The sequence below is a fragment of the Xiphophorus couchianus genome, chromosome 4 (assembly GCF_001444195.1).
Source record: "Xiphophorus couchianus chromosome 4, X_couchianus-1.0, whole genome shotgun sequence".
Lineage (NCBI taxonomy): Eukaryota > Metazoa > Chordata > Actinopteri > Cyprinodontiformes > Poeciliidae > Xiphophorus > Xiphophorus couchianus.
Genome location: NC_040231.1, coordinates 18,290,838 through 18,312,445, shown reverse-complemented (window position 1 = coordinate 18,312,445; position 21,608 = coordinate 18,290,838). Strand labels below are relative to the sequence as shown.

Genomic DNA, 21,608 nt, shown 5'->3' with positions numbered 1-21,608 from the left:
TTATGTAAAGGATTACAAATAAAAAATACATTGCCACTATGTTTTAAATTACCTAGCGGCAATTTAAAACATTTTCACAACAACTGCATTTATCCCTAGTTGCTTATATTAATCTCACAATAAGTGTTTCACAGTTTAACAAATACATAAATGAATAAAAAAGTTCATCCAGAACGTGAACCATTCAATTTTCAGTCTTTATTTACAGCAAGTTAGATGTACATAGCTATAAAAAATATACATACGTATCATTCAGGACAGGTGAACCACTCAGCTATATATTACAGGATGTTTCATTTAGTTTTTTCTATCTGCTTTATATTTATCATTTACTCTGTTCAGCTGTTAGATCACAATACACTGTTTGGGTATGATCTGTGGAGGTCCTTATATCATGGATGCATAAATCACAGTAGTTATTCAGACACCCTGAAAAACATAACAAATGCCACCAGTCTTTGAAGCTATACGCTATATGTTAGCATTTCACCCAAAATTTTATACACCATATACAAAATATCAATCCGAATAATTGCTTTTGTGATGGGACTACCTCTTTAGTAGTGCTAGTGGTCCCCAAATGTTATTTGTGCTCTATTTGTTCTGGATATTTTTTGTACTTTCTAACTGTGAAAGTAACCTATATTAAAACTAGTTACACACTTTATATACAGTCTCACTGACATTCAATATTTATCTGTTCAGATACCACTCTTGTATTCCTTTATGACCAGATCAGGAAAAGCCCCATAAAGTCACTATGTCACATTAATAAGCAGAATTCCAGTGCAAAGATCTGCAATTTGGATCTCAGTCCTGGATGGTCAATAAGGAGCCATAAAGTCCTTACAGACACATTTCCAAACTAATGGAAGATATCCAGATTCTATTCAGGGATAACATAGCAGATAAATAATCCATACATCTTCAGAACTCAGTCTTGAAACTTATGGCTAAAGTCCAGTTGCTTAAATTTAGTCCTCTCAATTTGCGATCCGCTCTACTTTGGCCCCGGAACGATAAAAAGAATGACAGAATGGTCTCAGAGGGGCCACTGATACTGTCACCAGTGTCTGACTTGAGTTTGTTGTGAAAAATGTTGTTTGAATGAACGGCCTTTTAAGGGCGAAAGAATCTCATGACTTTCGACCTCACGAAGCGGATGAAGGATTTTGGAAACATTTCTTTTGATTCTTGTGTTGTGTAGTTGAAGTAGTTCTGTGGATGAGCCAGCACGTCAAACAACGCTTTCATGAGCTTCTTGTCCTGACACGAAAATACAAAAGAGAAGATATTATAACAACTTAATCTGAGACAACAGTGTGTTTTATATGTGTTCATTAGAGACAGCTACATTCTTACTGGATTCCATTTAGAGGAAATGTATTTAATTAAATAATACATAGCTTATTTGTGCAAATAAAAACATAATATGGACAAATTAATGTACATTTTATATCAATATGCTACTAACTTATATAGATATATAAATATGAATAGGATGAGTGGAAACCACAGATACCTTGAGTATTTCCTGGTGATTCACTGATGCATATAATCTTCCATCTCTCACTATGTCTTCAATCAGTTCCTGGTAATCCTCTGAATAACACATGGAGTAGTAATTAAAAATTTACAATAAAACAAACTTTGATGTGATTTCTTTTCGCCTGCTCAACAATAAACTAAGCACAAAATATTTTATTAAAGTGGTTAGACTTTTGAATGACAATAATCTGTGAAATATCATTGATCAAAAGTATAAACAGGGTTGTCTTAGTAAAAAAGAAAAAAGCCAAACAATTTCACAAAATGTTTTATTCTATATTTTGTTGGTCCATATAATTTTTTATTCTATCTTCAGCAAAAAGAACTTGATATAGATCGCATAAAATTTCTTTCTATCTTTCTTCAAAAATGGTTGACAAGTTTAATGAAAAGTTGCTTTTCAGTAAAGGCTGCTGAATGTTTGTGGTGTTTATTATGAAATAAAATGAAAGCATGGTGAATAAAAGTTCACACTTTGTGTTCTACATGCTGATTTCTTTCTGGGTTTTTTGTTTGTTTGGTTTCTTATTTACTTTTAACTAATCTTGCCCTAAGAGACTTTAAAACCACTTACAGGTAAAATTTGTGTGATCTTTCAATCACATTCAAAGGTCTGCAGATGGCACTTTGGACACCCCTGATGTAACGTAACCTTTCCATCACTGATCAATTTAAAGGACGACGCGTGTATAAACACATAATGGCAATAAAAGATTCTTGATTCTTCAAACAGTTTATCCTTACCATCATATGTGACATATAACACCTGGAAACCTTTTGCGCTGTTTCCCTCATTAGATCTGAACTGTATCCATAGCCTTTTAGAGCGGGATGTGAAGGCAATGGGCCGCTCGTATGTTTGACAAGTCTCATAAGTCGTCACAGAGTTGGGCAGAGCTGTGAGATATAAACGGGAACACACAGGAGAACCTCTTCAAGTAATGCACAGCAGTGATACTTTAAAATCTGCTGGAATCAAAAAGAGTCCTAAGAGTTTATACTAGACTTACTTCTCAACCAGCAAAACATTTTTTTACAGTTCTTGTCACTTTGATGTTAAGTGAATAAATTTTACTTTATGCATGCTGTCAACACACTCTTAGTTTTGTTTATGATGGCTAAAGTTAATTTGAACAAATCTACAACTGCAGCCTTTCACTTGTTACACACCAACAAATAAAACTTACAGCTTTTTCTCATGACCAAGTAATCTCCACATTCATCCTCAATGGGCAGGTAGATTTCTGGCACAACAATGAGGACCCGGCGTTTAGGCGGTGGGTTGATGGTCCAAGTGCACTCAATGTTGGAGGGATAGTTCCCCGGATAGTTTGGAGACTCGATGTAACCAGAAAACTCCCCCAGTTCTCCACCACATTGCCGGTCTGTTAAGCAACGCACACATACGTGTTAAAAATGATTTTTCCTTTCCTATTTCACAAGATTTGTCTACTGCCAGAGTCGGTCCTTGTTCAATATGGAATTTGAAACAGATTAGGGAGCTTTGCTGGCCTGGGGATATGACAACTTTGCAACACTTGTGCATAGCTAATGCAAAACTTCAAATATTTGTGCTGCTAGCTCCTTAGTGTCAGCACATAGTGACTTAGTAAATACAGTAGATCTACAGAAAATGATCTTGTTTTTTGATGCTAGATTTTTATTGTTTGCTTACAAAGAAGAGATCCACTCCTCCTAAATCTGTGATTCCTTCCACATAAAAAACTCCCATTTTAACTCCTGGTTAAAAACCTAAATGCATGTGGTTGTCATATATAAATTTACTTTTAAAAAAAATCATCCTTAAGATTTTTATATCTATAGTCCGTTTGTTTTTAGATTAAAATGTTGCTGATTAAGCTTCACATTCTGCCATTAGTTTCAGTGTGCAATGTTGCTTCTTTTCACTTCTTTTGCAGTTTTCTCTTCAATTGAACAATCATAACAGAGGTACAAAAGCTAAAAAATGTGTCAAAGTAAACAAATCTTACAAGAATCTCACATTTGGAATGGAAAAATATATCTGCAAGTATATTTTCTCAGAAAAGCTTTATGGAGTTAATCGGGAAATAAATAAAGAATAAAAAGTAAAAGTATCCCATGTTGGATCTAATCAATGAATACTATAAAGGGACTGAGATAGTTCTGTAGTAAAGCACATTCTGTCACATGATTTATTCAACTCATCAATGGGTCACTAGTTAACTTCTAAACATGTTATCTGAAATGCAAAGAGCATAAATTATCATTGAATGAATAAATGAATGAGGCCCCAGAAGAAATACTGCGCAGGGCCTCCTTCAACATTTAGCCTGCTCTGACTGGTGAGGTGTATAAACAAACATACTTTTGCACTGCATGATGTTGGTGGAGCCATCAAAGTCAGTGGAGGTGTTTCCAGGACAGGTGACACAGTAGTTCTGTCCAAATTCGCCCTGGTAAGTGCCTGTCGGACAGCGGATGCAGCGGTGTGTGCTGGTGTTGTAGTAATGACCAGGAGAGCACTGGACTGCAGGAGCCAAGGAAAATGACACAAGGTTCAAAATTCATAGAACTATTCACAGTCAAATTGAGTATAATAAACTTGCATGGCAAAAAAGAGCACTTTAATATAAATAGAATAAAAGGCACATCATCCAACAACAAAAAATGACTTTTAGCTAGTGATGCCCCCAGGCAACTGAAGAGGGCAGCAGAGCTCCTACTGGGATGAAGAGAGCTGTGTAGACTGTGTATCTCCATAACTAAGGAGTTGTAGAAGAAAAAAAAAGTTTCAAATTGCAGATGTTTTAATTCATTTAATAAGTCTGACAGGTATTCATAAACCTTTCTGCTCCAACTCATCCCTATAAGTCATGAATTTATGTTAGAACTAAACAAGACCAAACATGCGTTAATAGGGGAAAATAGCCCTGATAACTCCCACACCTTTGGTCTCACACTCCTGAAAGGAGACAGCAGCACTGTATTTAGTCACCAGGTTCCCTCCACACAGGAAGCAGGTGGTCCGTCCCACTTCTGGCTGGTAGGTTCCCAGCGGACAGGGAAGGCACGGGACGAAGCCGTCATGAGAGTACTGACCGGGTGGACACTGACCTGGATGCACATACAAAGAAATTTCTGGTTAGAGTAGACTGCTGAAACCGTGGTGACGGTGCAATGTGGTTAGTTGTACGCAAGACTTCAAGCTCTTTAAATGTATATCAATATAGTATTTTGGATAAGATATGCCTCTATGGTACAACATGTCTCATCAGCACTTCTCTTTGTAAATCCTAGATGATAAATACAAAATGGGTGTCAGCAGGAATTCCCTGATTGCTCCCCTTGTTTAGTCTGTCCAAGGAGATGGGATCTGAGATTCAACCACAAAGTCGCTGTTGATAAAAGCGATGATAGCTGCTTCGGCTTTTATTCAGGGCTCAAAGAACTTGAAATTCAAACACATCTTTATCACCTGAGTTCAAGCTTCTTTGGGTTTACACAAAGAAGAACATCTGCAGAGGACACAGATCTTTATCATGGCACCAATGCTTCCTGTGAGCACCTCTGATTCACAAAACACTTACTTTGCTCTCTTTGTGACTGTGTGGGTCTTTATCAGCTTTTTCTATTATTTGTTTAAAGGTAAGACAATAAATCACACTCCTTGGGAATGTAGATACAAACACAGTTGAACATCTCAGATTTGTCTAATAGTTTCCAATAATCTTAAGCAGTTTCTTTTTTAAAATTCTGTTCAAATTTACGGTTTGATACTATAGCTTAGATCTGTAAAAAGGGCTATGGCTGATCACTAAACCTAAAAATAAAGGCAATAGGAAATTAGCTTGGCATAAGTGAATGAAAACTTCGCAAATTTGTAATCATTTGCCTCGTATGTATTTAATTTGCATTTGTAAATCTCACAAAACTGTTTATTTCTTCAGAAGAATTGTGCACATTATATATTATTCAAATGACACTGTAGCTTTATTCAAATTTCTTGACCTCCAATAAATATCATAATCAGTTAATAACAATTCTTGAACATTTAGAAGGCTGTAATTATTTTTCATATTTTTGCTTCCAGGGAGCCAAAACTTCTTGCTATCTTTTAAATTGGTCTCAATCAATAGTTCTCCAGGTTTTCTTTTGTCTTTCTTCTGACTGATTTCCAGTTCTTTTACCTCAACCATGGTGTGTAGTTTATAATAAACATGAGAAAGAGACAAATGGAGGTCAAACGCAGAGATAACAGTTCTAGAATCTAATCCACAGCAATACAGCAAATAGCAATGTTACTCTTGCTGGTAAGCCACCATCTCATTTCATCTATTTAATTTTTATACTTAAAATTAACTCACCATCTGTGATTGAATTGTCAATGCACTATGAGTGCCCCAGAAGTGGCCAAAGTATAGGACAAATTAATCAAAACATATTAGATAATGCCATCAGTTCCACTTTCCATTTTAAGCATTTCACATGCTGAGGTGAGTGAATCTTCATCAGCCTTGAAAGCATATAGATGATGCAACCTGATATTAAGCAGTCTTCTTACCATACCACTTCATTCTTTCTTATAGCCAAGTATTTTTTTCCCCATCCTGCACTTTTTTTGGCATCTTAACAGAAAGGACCTTGAGTCATATTGATGCTATGTTAGAATACTTTTGTAGTTCTGAAAGTGTTTCTTTTTCTTGAAACTGTTAACTGGCCAATATAACTAGCTAACTCCTGGCTCTTGTGAAGTTGTCTGAAATTTGTAGACATTGTCAACGCTGGGAAATTCCTTGAGTTTACGACTGTTTTTATGTCTGAATCATTTCTAGGATGCAATTACTGGCCTAAAAATCAAAAAACGATTTTAGTGAAAATGGCGCTGGAGAGCGAATGAAAGAAGAAAACTGACAAAAAACAACGGTGAACCCACCTCAGAAAGGCCTAAAAAACTAAAATGAAAGTCACTTTGGATGTTAATGTGAAGAAACCTAACCTATTTCTTTACATTAATGTGGAAAAAAATAAAAAAAATAGGCTGACTTATTAGCACCTTTTTTCGATTACTTTATACATAACCAATAAAGCAAAATGAATGAAAAAGCCAAATATTTTGAGATTTGTGGAGATTTTTCAACGTGTGCCTGCTGCTGAAACATTTTTTTTACTTATTTTCACTAAGAAATAATTATCTTTAAAAACATTATACACATGTAATAAAACATTTTAATACTAATGATATATTTTAAAATGATGACAGTGATGTTTATGCCTTCATCTGTTTTAAGTGGTGATTTGTTGAGAATTGTATCTCACCTCCGCACTCTGACATGTTTCTAGCTCCAATCACTTTGGCCACCTCTCTCCCGTCAGGTGTGGGACAGATTTCACAGGACATCTGTCCCTCCTCGTCCTGATACGTTCCAGCAGGGCAGGGCACACAGTGTCCCTGATCACCATCGTAGTACGTCCCAGCACTGCAGCTCACTGAATGAGCAGATCAAAAATACATCAATGCGTTGAGTTTTTACACAAAATAAAACTAAAACTAAAGCTAGAATAACTCTCAATAACAAAAGGTGATCAAAACAAGTGTCCACCATCTCAAAACACTTAAGACAACAAAAACAGTCTGTTGTATCTGAACTTGTAGTTCACGTAAATGCGCAAACTCTGACATGAAAAAAGGGCAGAAAAACAATGTGATGTGCAGGCGTGAATCAACAAATATCGCACTTTGCCCCCTGGCTGCACACTGTCAAACTGTTCTTACCACAACATAAAGACAACAAATACAGTTGTAAAGCTGAATGACAAGACCAATAAAATAACCCAGAACTCACCATCTCTGAGGTTAATGCAATGAGGCCCAGGTGCGTACTTGAAAAGGATAAATACAATCAAGAGCTTCAAGTGTAATGTTTAAATATTAACACATCAAAGGTGTTCCTCAAAGCTTTATATGACTTTTAGTTCTGTTAAAAATAGTAATAAGATAATATATTATCTTTACCCAGGCCAAACCATTCATCAGATAATTCAAAATGCTAAAAACAAAAATTCAGAGATTATTGGAGCCTTAAATCCTGCAGTTGTATAATATGCACACTAGATAGATCAACTTTTTTATTACTCTCCAAAGCTGAATAAACTTGGTAATTTAAGCTTCAAGGCGTTACCTTCCACTGTGTCTCAACTACTAACAGGGACCTTTTCAAGACATAGAACTAAACAGAATAAGTAGTAGGTGTAAGTCAGTAGAACCTCATTGTGTGGTAACATTTAATACAATTATGCTAGTTTCTAGTGCTACCACATAAAAAAAATATATTGTATATGTCTGTTAATTGTTTTGATTAAAAGAGAAAAGCATCTACTGCTGCAAAAATTTGAAAAAAAATCTACAGAGCAACACAGTTATACAAGTTGTGTATTGTTTTTTTTTATTATCTTGTTTTAACTTTAATTTAGCTCTTTACAGCTTGTCCATAGCACGCCAACTCTAGAAATAAAACAGCATTATTTCAACAAGAACCACTGTTTTTTTTTTCTAATAACAGCCTATTCTTTTATAGCTGGAAATACTTCCAATCAGCAAAATTTGCTTTCATAGAAACAAGGGAAAACAGTAGCAGCCGTTTTACAGTCAGCTGGCCAACATTGTAAAGCAACAGGTGGGGGAGGGGCAGTCCTGTCTCACTTTTTCTCTTGTACACCCAGACAAAACAAATGGTCACTCCAGCACTTTCGCTGGAATCTAATTTAGTTAACTTTAAGCCATAGGAACAGAATAACAGAATATTTTGTGGCTTTGAAATCAAAACTTTTTCAACCTACGTTTATTTGGCCGATGCTTTAATGATTGTTTGTCATTATTTATTTAGCTTATTGTCAGAAATTATTAAACAGACATTGTTTAGCAACACACAACCTGCATCCATTAGGAAATCGATTGTGATGTTCTTTAACACTCAAAACAATGTTAACCTCTATGATTGTACATTATCCACAACACACTGAACTACGTACATCATTTTTTGATGTTTTCATAATCAAGCTCTTCTGTCAGAAAATGGAGAACTATGAGAAAATAACACAAATAAATCCCACAAAGTTCTAACTTGTGATAGATCAAAAACAGATCTGTAATATTTGCAACCTGACTGCATACAAGATAAAGTCTTTAATCATTTACATAATAATCTGGACTACAGACTCATGTTTTGGTCTCCCAGTGAAATAAAAACAGGTATTGCTTTTAAAGAAAAGCTAAATATTTATATTCTATACTTTTTATATCTATTCATGAAATTAACATTATTCCTTATGTTTAGATATGTAAGGATTTATAAGGATTTAATTTACACGTATTTTTTACAGATAATTTATGCTTAATGTGAGTACAGATTAAGCTTACAAATAAAGCTTTTTGATATGTGCAATTAGAAAAGCATGTAATGGTGCTTCTTGTAATGCAGGTTCACCAAAAAAAAGGGCTGCCTACCTTTAAAATCGGTTTATGTAAAATTCAAAACACACATCATAAATGAACATAGATTATGTACAAAGTGTCCAAATCTATTTGTTCAAAGGCCTTTAAAAAAAGACCAGTTTAAATCAGCCATGAAACTAAGAGCACCAGTCTCTTCAAAACCACCTTCTTAATGCTTGATACAACAAAGATTTTGCCAAGCATTAAGGGGAAACTTTTAATGCTAGTATAAACACCCTCACCTCTTTTAAAAGCCGACCTAGCGGAAAATCAAAGGGGGGTTTTTCCCTCTTACCTCACAAAAGTGCAAAGGCTTGATTACAGGGACGAAAATACTTTTTTTTGCTTCAGTTCCTCCCCCTCAGAGCAATGCCTTTAATTAATTTGGGAATTACTGTGTCTGTTTGATAGTTTAAAGAACTTGACTTAAAAATTAAAAAAAAACAAAACAAAAAGAACGAGCTGATCTCAAACAAGAATAAATCAACCAAATCCCTCAGTCTGTGGTGATAAACATGCCCTAGAGATGCAGCCTTTAAAGCTGCAGGAAGGCTCAGCACACTGCAGCTTGAGTGGAGCTTCATTATACTCAACAAAGTGTTGGATTTTCCTCTAAAAGGGGGAAAATGTAATTCTATCAAGAGCAGTTCATTTTTGAGGGCCATTGTTTACTCTGAAAGACCATGAGGAGCCCATCACTGCATTGTCCTCTAACAGCTTTTATTTGACAGAGGGAAACAGTGAGGGAAGAGGAGAGAGTTGGGGTGAAAAAGAGAGGGAGAGAAAAAAAAACCTTGAAGCCTTTCAAATGCAAAGAACGCCTCTATAGAGTCCTCGAATTGATGGCCCTCAAAGAGGTTTAAAAGACCTTTCACCTCTATTCAAGGCCCTGCTTCTTGCCCACTTGATGACATAGGAAAACACCGCGGTATCACAGCGGTGAGGAGCTGAACCCAATAAAAGGGGTCAGATTTTCTGAATCCCCCCCCATTCGACTTGGCCCAATCGCTGCTCGCGCCCATCGAGCTGAGGCACAAACAGCTGATGCTAATTGATTCCCATGGTGCGGCTGAAGTCAGCTCTTTTTAGCAGTTTAGCGGCTGGGGGTCATCCAAAGTGGCCCCAGCTGGGAGGGAGGGGTTGTTGATGATGGGCTGCCCAAGACTCAAACTGCCAGCTGGGATCACCAGTACTTCCTAAACACCTCAGTCATCTCATTTAATAATCCTTTCATGTCTTTAAGAGAATAGGAAAATTTTTTTTTGCAATTTACTGAAAATCATGAATAATGCAGACTTGTACTTGGATTTAATAATGTGGCTAAATTCTTATACTTCCTTACTAAACACACAATCCTCTGTTATATAAGCTAAAGTGAAACCAGAGGAATCAACACAATTTTCTGTCCAAATTCACAGAAGCCTGTATTGTTTTTTTTCTCTAAGGAGCGAGCCCCAAATGTGTTTTTTTTTTTTACTCAATGGAGCGGCCAAACTGAAAAAGAATGAACTGCACTCTGCGCTAAGCCAGTGTGGGAGGTGGGGGAAGGAGGGAAAAATATAGCTCTTTTAAAAAGCTGGAGGTTAAGAAGAATGCCTCTCTGAACCCCTCCGCTCCCCCTTTCCCAAATTACATGTCTACACCCCTTCCATGGCCAATGGACTGCTTAATGTCAATCTGAAAGTGTTGGCAGGGGGACATTAGACATCAAGATGTTTAATGTATGTTGAACAGGAGCAGTACAGACTCAAATCAAGTCTCAACAAGGAATCTAAAAATAGAAGAAAGTCGCAAAGTCTCAAATGCCTTTGGAGACTTTTTTTTTCAGATTTAGTCAAGATCTAGGATTGCATTACTCGTGGTCCAAATCTTGCACAAAGCAAGATCTGTCTGAATAAATATTTAGAAGACAGGCACTACTTTCCCCAGAAGATGTTTCAGCAGCAAACTAACTCACTGTGAGGCCAAAAAACAGGGGCGTACAGTAACACCAGCCAGGAAAAACACAATCCAGCTCCCGACTCGCCTTCTGACAGCATGCGGTCGCGTTTAACCAACGTTTCCTCCATCGTAGGTTGTATATAAAACCCAACCGAGAGGCGCAACAGCTACCAGGAGAGCTGTCCTGAGGAGAGATGCTGGAAGATCTCACAGACTTTGGAGCCCCAACAACAGCTCCTCTGTACTTCCACAAAAACCCGCTCGCACCACTGTGCTCCAGCTCGCTCATTACAACATGTCTGCAAACCAAATATGGCACTCATCTGGCAAACACCTGCACCAAATCCAATCATTAAGCCAACTTTCTACATATATCTCCCCCCATATGAGCCACCTCTGTTACTGTCTACTGTGTGCATGCATAGCAGTTACTCTGAGTCAATACTGTAAGTCTGATGTTTTAAAATGTTTCTGTTCTCAATAAAAATATCCAACTCACCACATTTTCTGCCCACCAACACTTGTCCCGCCAGGCAGTGTCCCGGCAATTCCACCAGTTGACGCTGACTCCTGGACAGGTCATAGTCGGCTCCGGCAAAGTGAAGGTGGAACTGCTCCCGGTTGATGGACTTCCTCAGCGTCCTGATGGTCTTCCTCAGTCTCTTTTCTGAGCGTCGACGCACACAGTTCAGGTCGCAACTCTCTGCTGAGAGAAGCACTTGATACCACGTTTGTTTGCAGAAAACAAAATTCTGAAAACCTACAATACTTGGATTTTCATGTCATGCTTCGCTCACATAAACATCCAGAGATGCCAAAACAACAATGAAGGAAGCCAAACAGAAAGCCCCTAACTTACAGCCCTTGCACCTAGAGCCAAGCCAAAACAGGAGATACTTTAAGAGCTTTGGGTCTATTTAGTGACAAGACAGCAGCGGAAGGGAGTCAGACACAGAATAAGAAGAAAAGGTTGCACGCAGGGAGGCAGGCAGGAAGCAGAGAGACCAACCTGTTACCTCCTCAAGGTTAACATCCAGCTCAAACTCAGCTGTGATAGCGAAGCCATCGTCCTCAACAGCTTTCCTGCTGTGGCGGCTGCGTGTTTGCTGGCCCAATGAGGTGCAGTGAAGTCTTACGTAGCTGAACTGGACATTTTCGGTAAAAAGAAAGCTGCAATCTGTGAACATGGGCAACATGTTAAAATCAACTCTGCAGTAGATGGTTAAATCTTCACAATAACCTTGAGTAGGAACTGAGATGTCACTGAAATATGCATCTGAAACAATTGAGCTTCCTTTCAGTAGACAAACGCTGTAAAAAAGATTGAACCCCTTTCAGAGAGGCCAAATAATCCAACAATCAAGGAGGTATTTGATTGATGGTTGGGTCAAACACAACTAAAAGGCTTGCAATGGCTAATTACATCCTCCCCTGTCACTGCCAGACAAAGTGCAGCTCCGAGACATTCAAAAACACCCCAAACCACATCACTTTCACCACAAACGTCTTTCACATTTGCCCTCGGTTTCTGGTTTCTTTGAAGCAGCTTTCAGGTCTGCTTTATCTTCTTTAGATGCTGGCAGTTCTCACTAAACCCTAAATGTTTTAACCAGCAGCAAATAAAAGAGTCATGTCTATCTGTCATCTTGTGTTTGGAGAGGCTGCTGGGCCAATCTTTGTACCTGAGTGAGCTGAGCTGAAGCTCTCCCACAGTTTCTCCTGACTTCGTTTGAGGTTGCACTTGGCAGTGCCAGACTTGAAAGTGGCTGTGGTTTTAATTCGGTGCACTCCGGCCTTTGCTGGGCCTAATGGGCAGAGCAACAGGAAACCTTGTCATTCTGATGTATTTATACGTCTCCAAAAACAACAGACACAAGCACAGCATTAACCTGTCCTCAGGTTAATGCTTTGTGTGACCAAGCAGAAAGATCTGTGAGGTTTTGTACTTGCCCAAGCAATGAGAGCCACTGTTGCTCTTTTGTATGCCAGCCAAGCAGGGCAGAGGCATTCCACAGGTCACCGTGTAGGAATCCTCCGTCCCTGAAAACACACAAGGGAGCATGACACACAGGCCGAGGCTGACAAAAGTCAGGGCCACAAAAGCCGAGCCAAAGAGCAAAGAGGAAGCATGTAGGAACACGACGAGTCCTCTCCGTAGACTAAAGCTGACAACTGTTCACACAGCTAGATCTAAAACAACTCAACTTAAGCTCCTTTTCAGACCAGTGTCAACACTGATGGCTTCATCAATCAGTTAAAGCTATGCCATTCAATCACTTTTATGTTCATGTTTCCTATGGCTTCATCGGCGCTTACTCACGACAGTGATGGAGACGGCAGCGGTATGGATGTGATTTTGGTTGCAGAATGTTTGCCAAACGTCTGACAAAGATCGAGTTTACATACAACAGCATTTTATGTTGCCACAACAGTTCAGATTATCCGATCAAACGTTTAGCTTTTGTCAAATGTCCTGATGGTGGATGGCAGTGGATCAGAATATTTAGCTTTCTACATATTTTAGCCTCCTGAACACCTGGTATAATAAAAGACTCAGAAAGACTACTTATATTTGAGAACTTGGTTATACAGAAATGAAATCTAAATATGTATGTAAACACTGTTTAAAAGTAGTTAAATTTAATATTTTATAAATAATTCTCATATCTTGTCTATGAACCCTCAGTAAATTATGAATGTTTCATAAGTAGTTTTCACCTTGAAACTTCCCCATGGATGCCAGTTTTTTCCTATCTCTTTATATGTGTTGAATTATCAACACTGACCTTAAACAGGGATTTAGATGTTGTTGTGTGTTGGGGGTTTTTCATACGCTGTCAAATGCACTCTTAATGTTTATAGACTAGCCACCTTTTCCAGACTGATTGAAGTCAATGTCTTTATTTCTAATATGTTCTTGAATGTCTTTAAATCAGACCATCATCTGTTGCTTTTTGAGCTCTTTTAGCTCATGTTGTCAGAATGGTCCTATTAATGTAGTGCCAGTTTAGTTTGGACAGTTTTATTCCTTAATAACTTAAATCCACATTTGGAAAGTGTTTTTTTTTTTTTTTACATTTACCCAGGTAATCTCTATCTGATGTTAAAATTAGAGTTTATTTTTCAAACAAATACTACAAACGATAAATAAGTTTATGGACATTACATAGACAACAAGACAAGGACAAAATTCCCAGGATTCAGAAATAAAATGACATTTCAAAATATAAGAAGATAAATTTCTATTGAAGCCATGTAAAATAGGACAACACAATGAGTGATAATTAAATTTAGACTGGGTATTACCATCTAATTTATTGAAAATATAACAACAATAATAATAATGTGACAAAAGTTTGCACTTGGTGAGCAAATGTGTCAATTTCAGCTTCATTAGGATCAAATGATTTGTTGCTATTTTGTACTTGTGAGTCATTCAGACCCAAATAGAAAAGGGCAAACCCAAAGCATTACAATCCCTGCTAGAACAGCTTCCAGAATCTCAGGAGAGAGCTTGTTTAATTGGGAGTCACCATTTGTTCCACTTTTTATTTTAATTGGTGACTATAAGACATTTCAGTACCTATAAATTGAACACACAATTCATATTGACACTTGGTAATTAATTAGATCTGGATTAGATTTTTTTTAAAGAAACTAGAACAGACATACTATACTCAATGATTTAATTTATAAAATTATATATTTAAAACCTTAAAACTTATCACAGAACTTTAGGCTGTCTAAAATATACAATTTATCTAAATTGTGATCAAATTAATGGGATGGAGGCATGCATCTGTGTAGCAACCTAACAAGGATGCTTGTACTTTCATCTTTAAATCTCAGCTGTTTTAACTAGACAAGAACAAAGAGAATATGGATCTGAAAGTGAAAGTAAATAATATAAACAGCAGATAAGAAAAGACATCTGGCTCAACTCACCGCTGCTGATATGAACTTGAGACTGGCAGTTCAGAAAGCAGCGATCCCCTCCGTGCTGCTTACTACAGTTCAAGGTAGGCTTAGAGGGGGGGTTTGCAGGTGTTAAACCCTCAGCCTCTGGATAAAGACCACAACAAAACTCAAAGGTAAAAAAGAATGTGTTTGATCGCAACAAAGAAGACGAGACGAAAAAAAAACTCCATACAAACCCATGCGAGCATGTTTGCAATTCTGATGTTTTTTACTCACGCGTGAGAAAAAACAAAAGACAGAAAAGCAAAGAGAAAAAAAGAGAAACATTTCAAAGTATCTCCTGTTTTTGTCCCCACATTGCCTTCCAAATTATTTCACATCTAATCACAGTGAAAAAGCAAACAATATATACATATGTAAATATATAGAGAGGCATTGACTTACTGACGCAGTCCTTTTTGTTCCAGTGTAGCTTATAGCCGGGACGACAAAAACACTCAAATCCACCCACAGTGTTCTCACATCCATGCTCACAGCCACCGTTGTTTACACTGCATTCATTCACATCTGGGGTGAAAAAGCAAACACATTTTCAAAAATTACTCTGTGCAGCCTTTTTGAATGCTTCACCAGAGAGGTTTATCTCACCTCCACAGTGGGCCAGTCCATACAAGGTGTAGCCTTTGTTGCACAGACACTGAAAACCACCAGGGGAGTTCACACATGTGTGATCGCATGTGCGCTCAAAATAACACTCATCTATATCTGTAATCAAACACAGATGATATAATAGCAGGGCAGTCAGTCATAGCCGTCACCACGAGGCATTTTACTCTGTTATCCATTGAAATTATGTGACAAATGAACAATACCAAATAAGTTGAAAACATTCATTTCAATGGGAGCTTCGTGGGAATATGCAGTTACATAGTATCAGGGTAATTTTTTTCCCCTATTTATTACCAATGTAATAACAATTATTACCCTGACAAGAGCGCTCATCTGACAGCAACTTAAATCCTTTCCTGCAGTTGCATTCAAAGCTGCCAACAGTGTTTTTGCAGAAGTGTTCGCAGCTGCCGTTGTGACTCTCGCATTCATCGATATCTGTGAGGAAGGAGTTTCTAATCAAATTTCCAGGGAAAAAGGAATCTTTCACAGACATACCAAATCAGTGTGCTGCTACACTTTATGAAAGGTGTGGTTATGGACCGGTCAGTCTGACCTTTGCATGATTTTCCATCTAGCTGAAGTGTGAAGCCGTCGGGACAGCTGCAGCGCACGCCAGTGGATGTGTCCTTACAGGTTGAGTCGCAGCCCCCATTGTTCAGCGCGCAGGTTTCTAAAAATTACAACCCAAATGTGTGACCATCAGCTGACAGTGGTGCTTTGCTTCTCATAGACAGAAAACACATCAATACATGCACAAAAACCTGGTTTTCTGACATGTGTCACCTTAAAACATGTAGAACGTTCAGATTTATAACCGATTTTGAATTTCTGTCTAAATAAATTGATCCTTAAAAAGTGATTAGTGCAGTGCAGATGTGTGCCTTTTAACGAGACTACAGCTCTGATAACCAGTGCATAGCATTTTTCAAGATAAAATGCTGAAAAGCTGCAATGTTTTTACACGCTTTCTAAAAGACTGAATCACACAACTGATGAATATAAACTCAGACAGAAAATATTCAAATGCCACCCTAGTCAAATAGAAGGAAAATGTGAAATTTACCACACTGTCACAAGTGCATATATTACAGGAGAGAGACTTGAGGTGGAACAGCGAGCATGCAGTCATTTCACAGTTTGCTTAAAGGACTGAGGAATGTATCGGTGTTCTAGACATTACTCGTCTTCCCGCCCATGCCAGTTCAAGCTGTCATCCTGTGAAGGGTGTAACTGTTACCCATTGACAATCTTCTCTTGACGCGTTTATCTGCCTCAGTCGAGGACGTGGCATTGTGGTCCGAGGACTCAGTGGTGGCTTCATCTCGCTCTGTGACACACAGAAAACCAGTTAAATTTAGATTTATATTTTAACACAACCATGCAACCTGACCAGTAACTTCAATTCTAGGAGTTTGTGTTACTTCAAAGAAACCAGAGCCATTTTGGGATACTCTGCTTGTAATGGCTTGGTGTATGTCAAATATTACAGCAGATAAGGATCTGCAGAAAAGACGACATTTACACGCCTGGACCTCACACGCACTGCTGCTGGAAGTATAGAGATAACCCTTTAACCCATCATCTTGCAGATGATTCTTATCTGTCCAATCCATTGTGTAGAAGAATGAGTAAGAGCAAAACCTACAATGTTTTCAAAACATTCATCAAGATACCCTGCAATCTATAAAGGGAAACAAAAACACCCAATTTTGTTATATTCATAACAGAAACGATTTTTCTGATTGTGAAACTTGTTGGAATGCTATTGGAAAAAACAGGATAATTCAGTTCTTCAATGACTTACATTTATTAACTCTAATAGTTAAAAAAAAACATATTCCCCTTTAAATTTACTCAATGGCATAGTTTGTTTAGTTTAAAATATGCTGCATGTTTCCTCTGACCTTGGGGGGATTTTACTTATGCTTGTAGGAGTAAAACTGCTGTGAAATAATCAGATGGAAGTTGCTCTCTTTTCTCTCTTCCTGCTTCCATTCCTTAAAATTACACATTTCCAAAAACACTTAGAATGTATTTAAACATGTTTTAAAGTATAACAGCTATGTAGAAGTGATTTACTTTATTTTCTGTCCCCAAACACAAACGCACTAGTAACACATCTTCACAAAGTTTGGAGTGATATTACTTACGTTTTAGAGCATAAGTATTGTGAGCGAGTAAAATGTTACATTCTCCATGTTCTGTCTCTCTGATTACAGACGTAAGTAAATGTGGAGGTTGGTGTTTGAACTCACGTAACTTCTTTAAGTAACAGATTTTCCCAACTTTGAAGTATTTTGACTAACGTTTTAGAGTGCAAGCGATGTCACAGAATAATAAGTAAGAAACTTCATGTTCTCTTTTAACGACCACAGATGGGAATAAATGTTTAACTTTTTGATTAATTTCTTCAACGTCTCTCAGTTACATATTTTTATAAAGTTTGGTGTGATTTTACTTACTTTTAAAATGTGACTGCTATGAAACAATTTAAACTCTTGGTCTGATTTCAGATTTTTTTTTGTCCCATTATAGGGCTTTTTGTCAGGGCCATATGATATTCATAAATCATGATATTATTGCCAAATATTGTGAGAAGGGTGTTAATTGTGATAATTGCATGTTTTTTCTTGACTTGTTTCCTTTATATCTATCATATCTGTCTTTCCAACTCTTTCTGTTCTTTTAAGAATATTAGCCGCTATGATCTATCTCAGGTATGGACAACTACTACAGTGAGCCCCATCCAACATGGTCATCATATGTGCAAGATGTAAAATTTCTAATACATATACACCTATTTTGTATAACTAATAAATACATAATTCTAAATAGTAGATATTACAACTGCACACAATGATATTGCGATAATATATTTTGCAGCCATACATGTTCTTCAGCTGACTGAATGCTGTCAATCAAAATATATTAACTATAATCTTTACTTTTCAAGTGTACTAGTGAATTTAAGTTTTAAAAAGGAAAGTGACACAATATCAAAGTGTGTAAATATTAATCTTCTTTAATTGAGAAGTTAATTTTTACATCATTTCCTGTTTTACACAGATGCTTACCCACACAAGTCTTCTTGTCAGGCTGTAAGGTGTACCTAACGTGGCACCTGCAGAAGGGACCGTCCTCTGTGTCCTCACAGGTGTGCTGGCAGCCTCCGTTGCCGTGGTTACAGGTTACTGCAGAGCAAACGACAGTCGGATACAAGGCAAATCATCGGGGTATTTGCGAGCATTACTTTGGGAGTAGCGCCACGGTGGCTTCACTCACAAATACAGTCTCTCTGGTTCCTGGCCAGCTCAAAGCCTGGACGACACTCGCAGGCCACACCTCCTCTGTGACTCTCCTTGCAGATGTGGGCGCAGCCATGCTCCTTGTTCATACAGTTGAGGCCCTCTGGGATAGAAAGTGGGAGAGAGGTACACAATGAAACTCTCCTGCAGTGACTGACCAGCTAAACACAAAGGCACACATACTGAGAGATTAGTCCAGCATCCTCAAAGACATCAATTGTTCTCATGCCTTGCACAATCCAAAAACATCCAACACTGGGATATTTTTATCACCCTTGTGGAGAAAAAGGGAAATTTCTGCAAGTCTCTTTGCATGAAAAGAAAACACAGCAAGCTGTTCCTCTGCATACAACCCACTTGATGCTGCTTTGAGCCTGAAGCTGAGAGGAGGTGAGGCGCCATTTATATAGATGGGTCACAGCTGAGTGGTCAGGTCTGCAGGATTTATAAAGCCTGTCAAGACCCAATGGAGTGGAAAGTACTTGCATTTAAGTTGACTCCAGTCAAGATGACAAAACAAAGGCACTTCTGACTAATCTGTGACACAGACCACATAAGCCAGAGTGTTGCAGTTATTAACTTATTTTGTTCTCTGGGACACAGAGGATATTTTCCCACAGCTTGTTGCTGCTGCACATAAAAAAAAACCCAAAGCTATGAAGAGACAGCTTGAATCTGTCACTCCTCCTTACGTCAACTATCTATCACAGGAGCAGAAAAGTTTATTCTCCTGGTAAAACCTAAAAGGGTCCGTCAATACACTTTTAAATTCAAAACCTGAGCTGTAAATGAGCCAAGATGGGACACATTGTTCACGATGTAAACTCACCAATGGAGCGGTGGATGCACGTGTGCTGGTTATCGCTGAGGAAGAAGCCCTCTTTGCAGCGGCACTCGTAGCTGCCCACAGTGTTGACACAAGTGTGCTGGCACCCACCATTGTTGAACACGCATTCATCCACATCTATGGGACAAGGGCAAGGCTGCATTCAAAAACACTTTACAGTCTTCCTGGAGATTATTTGTCCTCATCACTCATTTTCCCCCTTCATATAAATCATGTTTGGTGTTATAAACACTGCAGATGAGGCTAATACTTTTTAAATGACTGCGTGAAACTTCAAACACAACCCACACAAACATGGATTCCTCAGAGATCATTTTAGATGAGCCAGAGCTCCCTGACAGAGAGTTCCCTCTGAAGCTTAGAGTGAATCCTACCCAGACAGTTGTGTCCATCGTTGGCCAAATTGAATCCATCATAGCAAGTGCAGCGATAGTTGCCTGGTATGTTGGTGCACTCATGTACACAACCGCCATTGTACTCCAGGTCACATTCATCAATATCTGAGGAGTAAACACCACATGAATATATGTTTACCTGCTGGTCAAAGGGAGTAAGATTTGAGTCAGTGAACAACAGTGAAGAGGCATGCATAGATATCAATAAAATGACAACACAGGAGTCAATGAATACAGTTCTCAAAGTATTGAGAACTTACCTTCGCAGTGTTTCCCATCTCCTTTAAAGCCTCCTTTACATGTGCACTTATATGAGCCTTGAATAGTCTGACAAATAGCATCTATGTGACAGCCATCACTTCCTTCTGCGCAGGGATCTGTTCAGATTTATCAACACACGTGGGAAACATGCCAGTATGTCATTAATAACAGCCTAAAGGCTCTTTTATGTTTAAATTATTAACTGAAATGAGAAAGTGAGGAAATGAATTAATACAAAAAAGTTAATACCAGTTACACTATCTAAAATCTAAGTAGTATTATGGGAATAAAATCCCATAAAACTATATATATATATATATATATATATATATATATATATATAAAATATATATATATATATAAAATATATATATATATATATATATATATATATATATATATATATATATATATATATATATATATATATATATATATATAAAATATATATATTTTATATTTTTACGCACGCAGTATATATATATATATAAAATATATATATTTTATATTTTTACGCACGCAGTATATATATATATATATATATATACGGCGTGCGTAAAAAGTCGCATTCCACTCGGCTGAAAAAACAAAAACTCATAACACATGCAAACACTCACTACAGTCCCACCTCGAGTCTCTGGAAGCGCTATGCTTTGACGACTATTTAACAAGAGCAAAAACAAACAAAAGTTTCTCGCAGCACAAATAGCTCCCATAGTGATATGGTCCAAGTTTTAGAGGTCTTCTCAAAAGGACGCGGGCGCACTGAAGTCGTGACGGAGCGTCCGCCTCATTTTCATTCTCGCCTGTCAATCCGCTTCACAAACGGGCTTTAGAAAAGAGAAAGGAGAGAGTGACTGAAAGTACGGGAGAGAGAGAGAGAGAGAGAATTAAGGCGTGCGTGTGCGTGTGCGTGCACGAGGGAGTAAACTGAGGGGTGGGGGGTTGAGCGGTGAAGCGTCCAAAGAGCCAATGGCACCAGCGAGTGGTGTAGGCTTTTATTTTTGAAAGCTCCGAGCGGAAGAGATTGCAGTCCGCAGGTTCTCCGGCACTATGCAAATCTGAGTTTTAAAGCTTTTTGCCAATTTTAAGGTCGAAAATCAAGGCAGGTTTTAATAGTTAAATTGATTTCTTATTAGTTAGTGCTATCAAGTTTTTTTTGTTGTTGTTGTTTGCTTTTGTTATTCTAAATTCAGTTAGAATATGTAAGTTATGACATTTTATAAACTGGTGGTTCTTTCTAGGGG

The 21,608-nt window shown here is 37.8% G+C and overlaps 1 protein-coding gene across 2 annotated transcripts; it reads right to left on the bottom strand.

Moving 5' to 3' along the window:
* Positions 1 to 178: 178 nt before the first annotated feature.
* On the bottom strand, positions 179 to 21,238 carry scube2 (signal peptide, CUB domain, EGF-like 2). 2 transcript variants are annotated; one of them, XM_028015189.1, is made up of 23 exons: positions 20,990 to 21,238; positions 20,361 to 20,477; positions 20,080 to 20,205; positions 19,688 to 19,822; positions 18,836 to 18,961; positions 18,628 to 18,744; positions 16,791 to 16,880; positions 16,107 to 16,223; positions 15,866 to 15,988; positions 15,530 to 15,646; positions 15,326 to 15,448; positions 14,909 to 15,025; positions 12,914 to 13,003; positions 12,646 to 12,768; positions 11,973 to 12,140; positions 11,463 to 11,666; positions 6,847 to 7,017; positions 4,477 to 4,644; positions 3,896 to 4,057; positions 2,736 to 2,933; positions 2,293 to 2,445; positions 1,523 to 1,602; positions 179 to 1,266 (listed from the first exon to the last, which is right to left on the bottom strand). In XM_028015189.1, exons 1-23 carry the CDS (start codon positions 21,075 to 21,077, stop codon positions 1,120 to 1,122), a joined length of 3,060 nt encoding a protein of 1,019 aa, XP_027870990.1. In that variant the 5' UTR covers positions 21,078 to 21,238; the 3' UTR covers positions 179 to 1,119. The 2 variants fall into 2 exon arrangements, with proteins under 2 accessions (XP_027870990.1, XP_027870989.1); XM_028015188.1 differs by having other exon boundaries at positions 11,463 to 11,669; positions 20,990 to 21,237.
* Between the last annotated feature and the right edge of the window lie 370 nt (positions 21,239 to 21,608).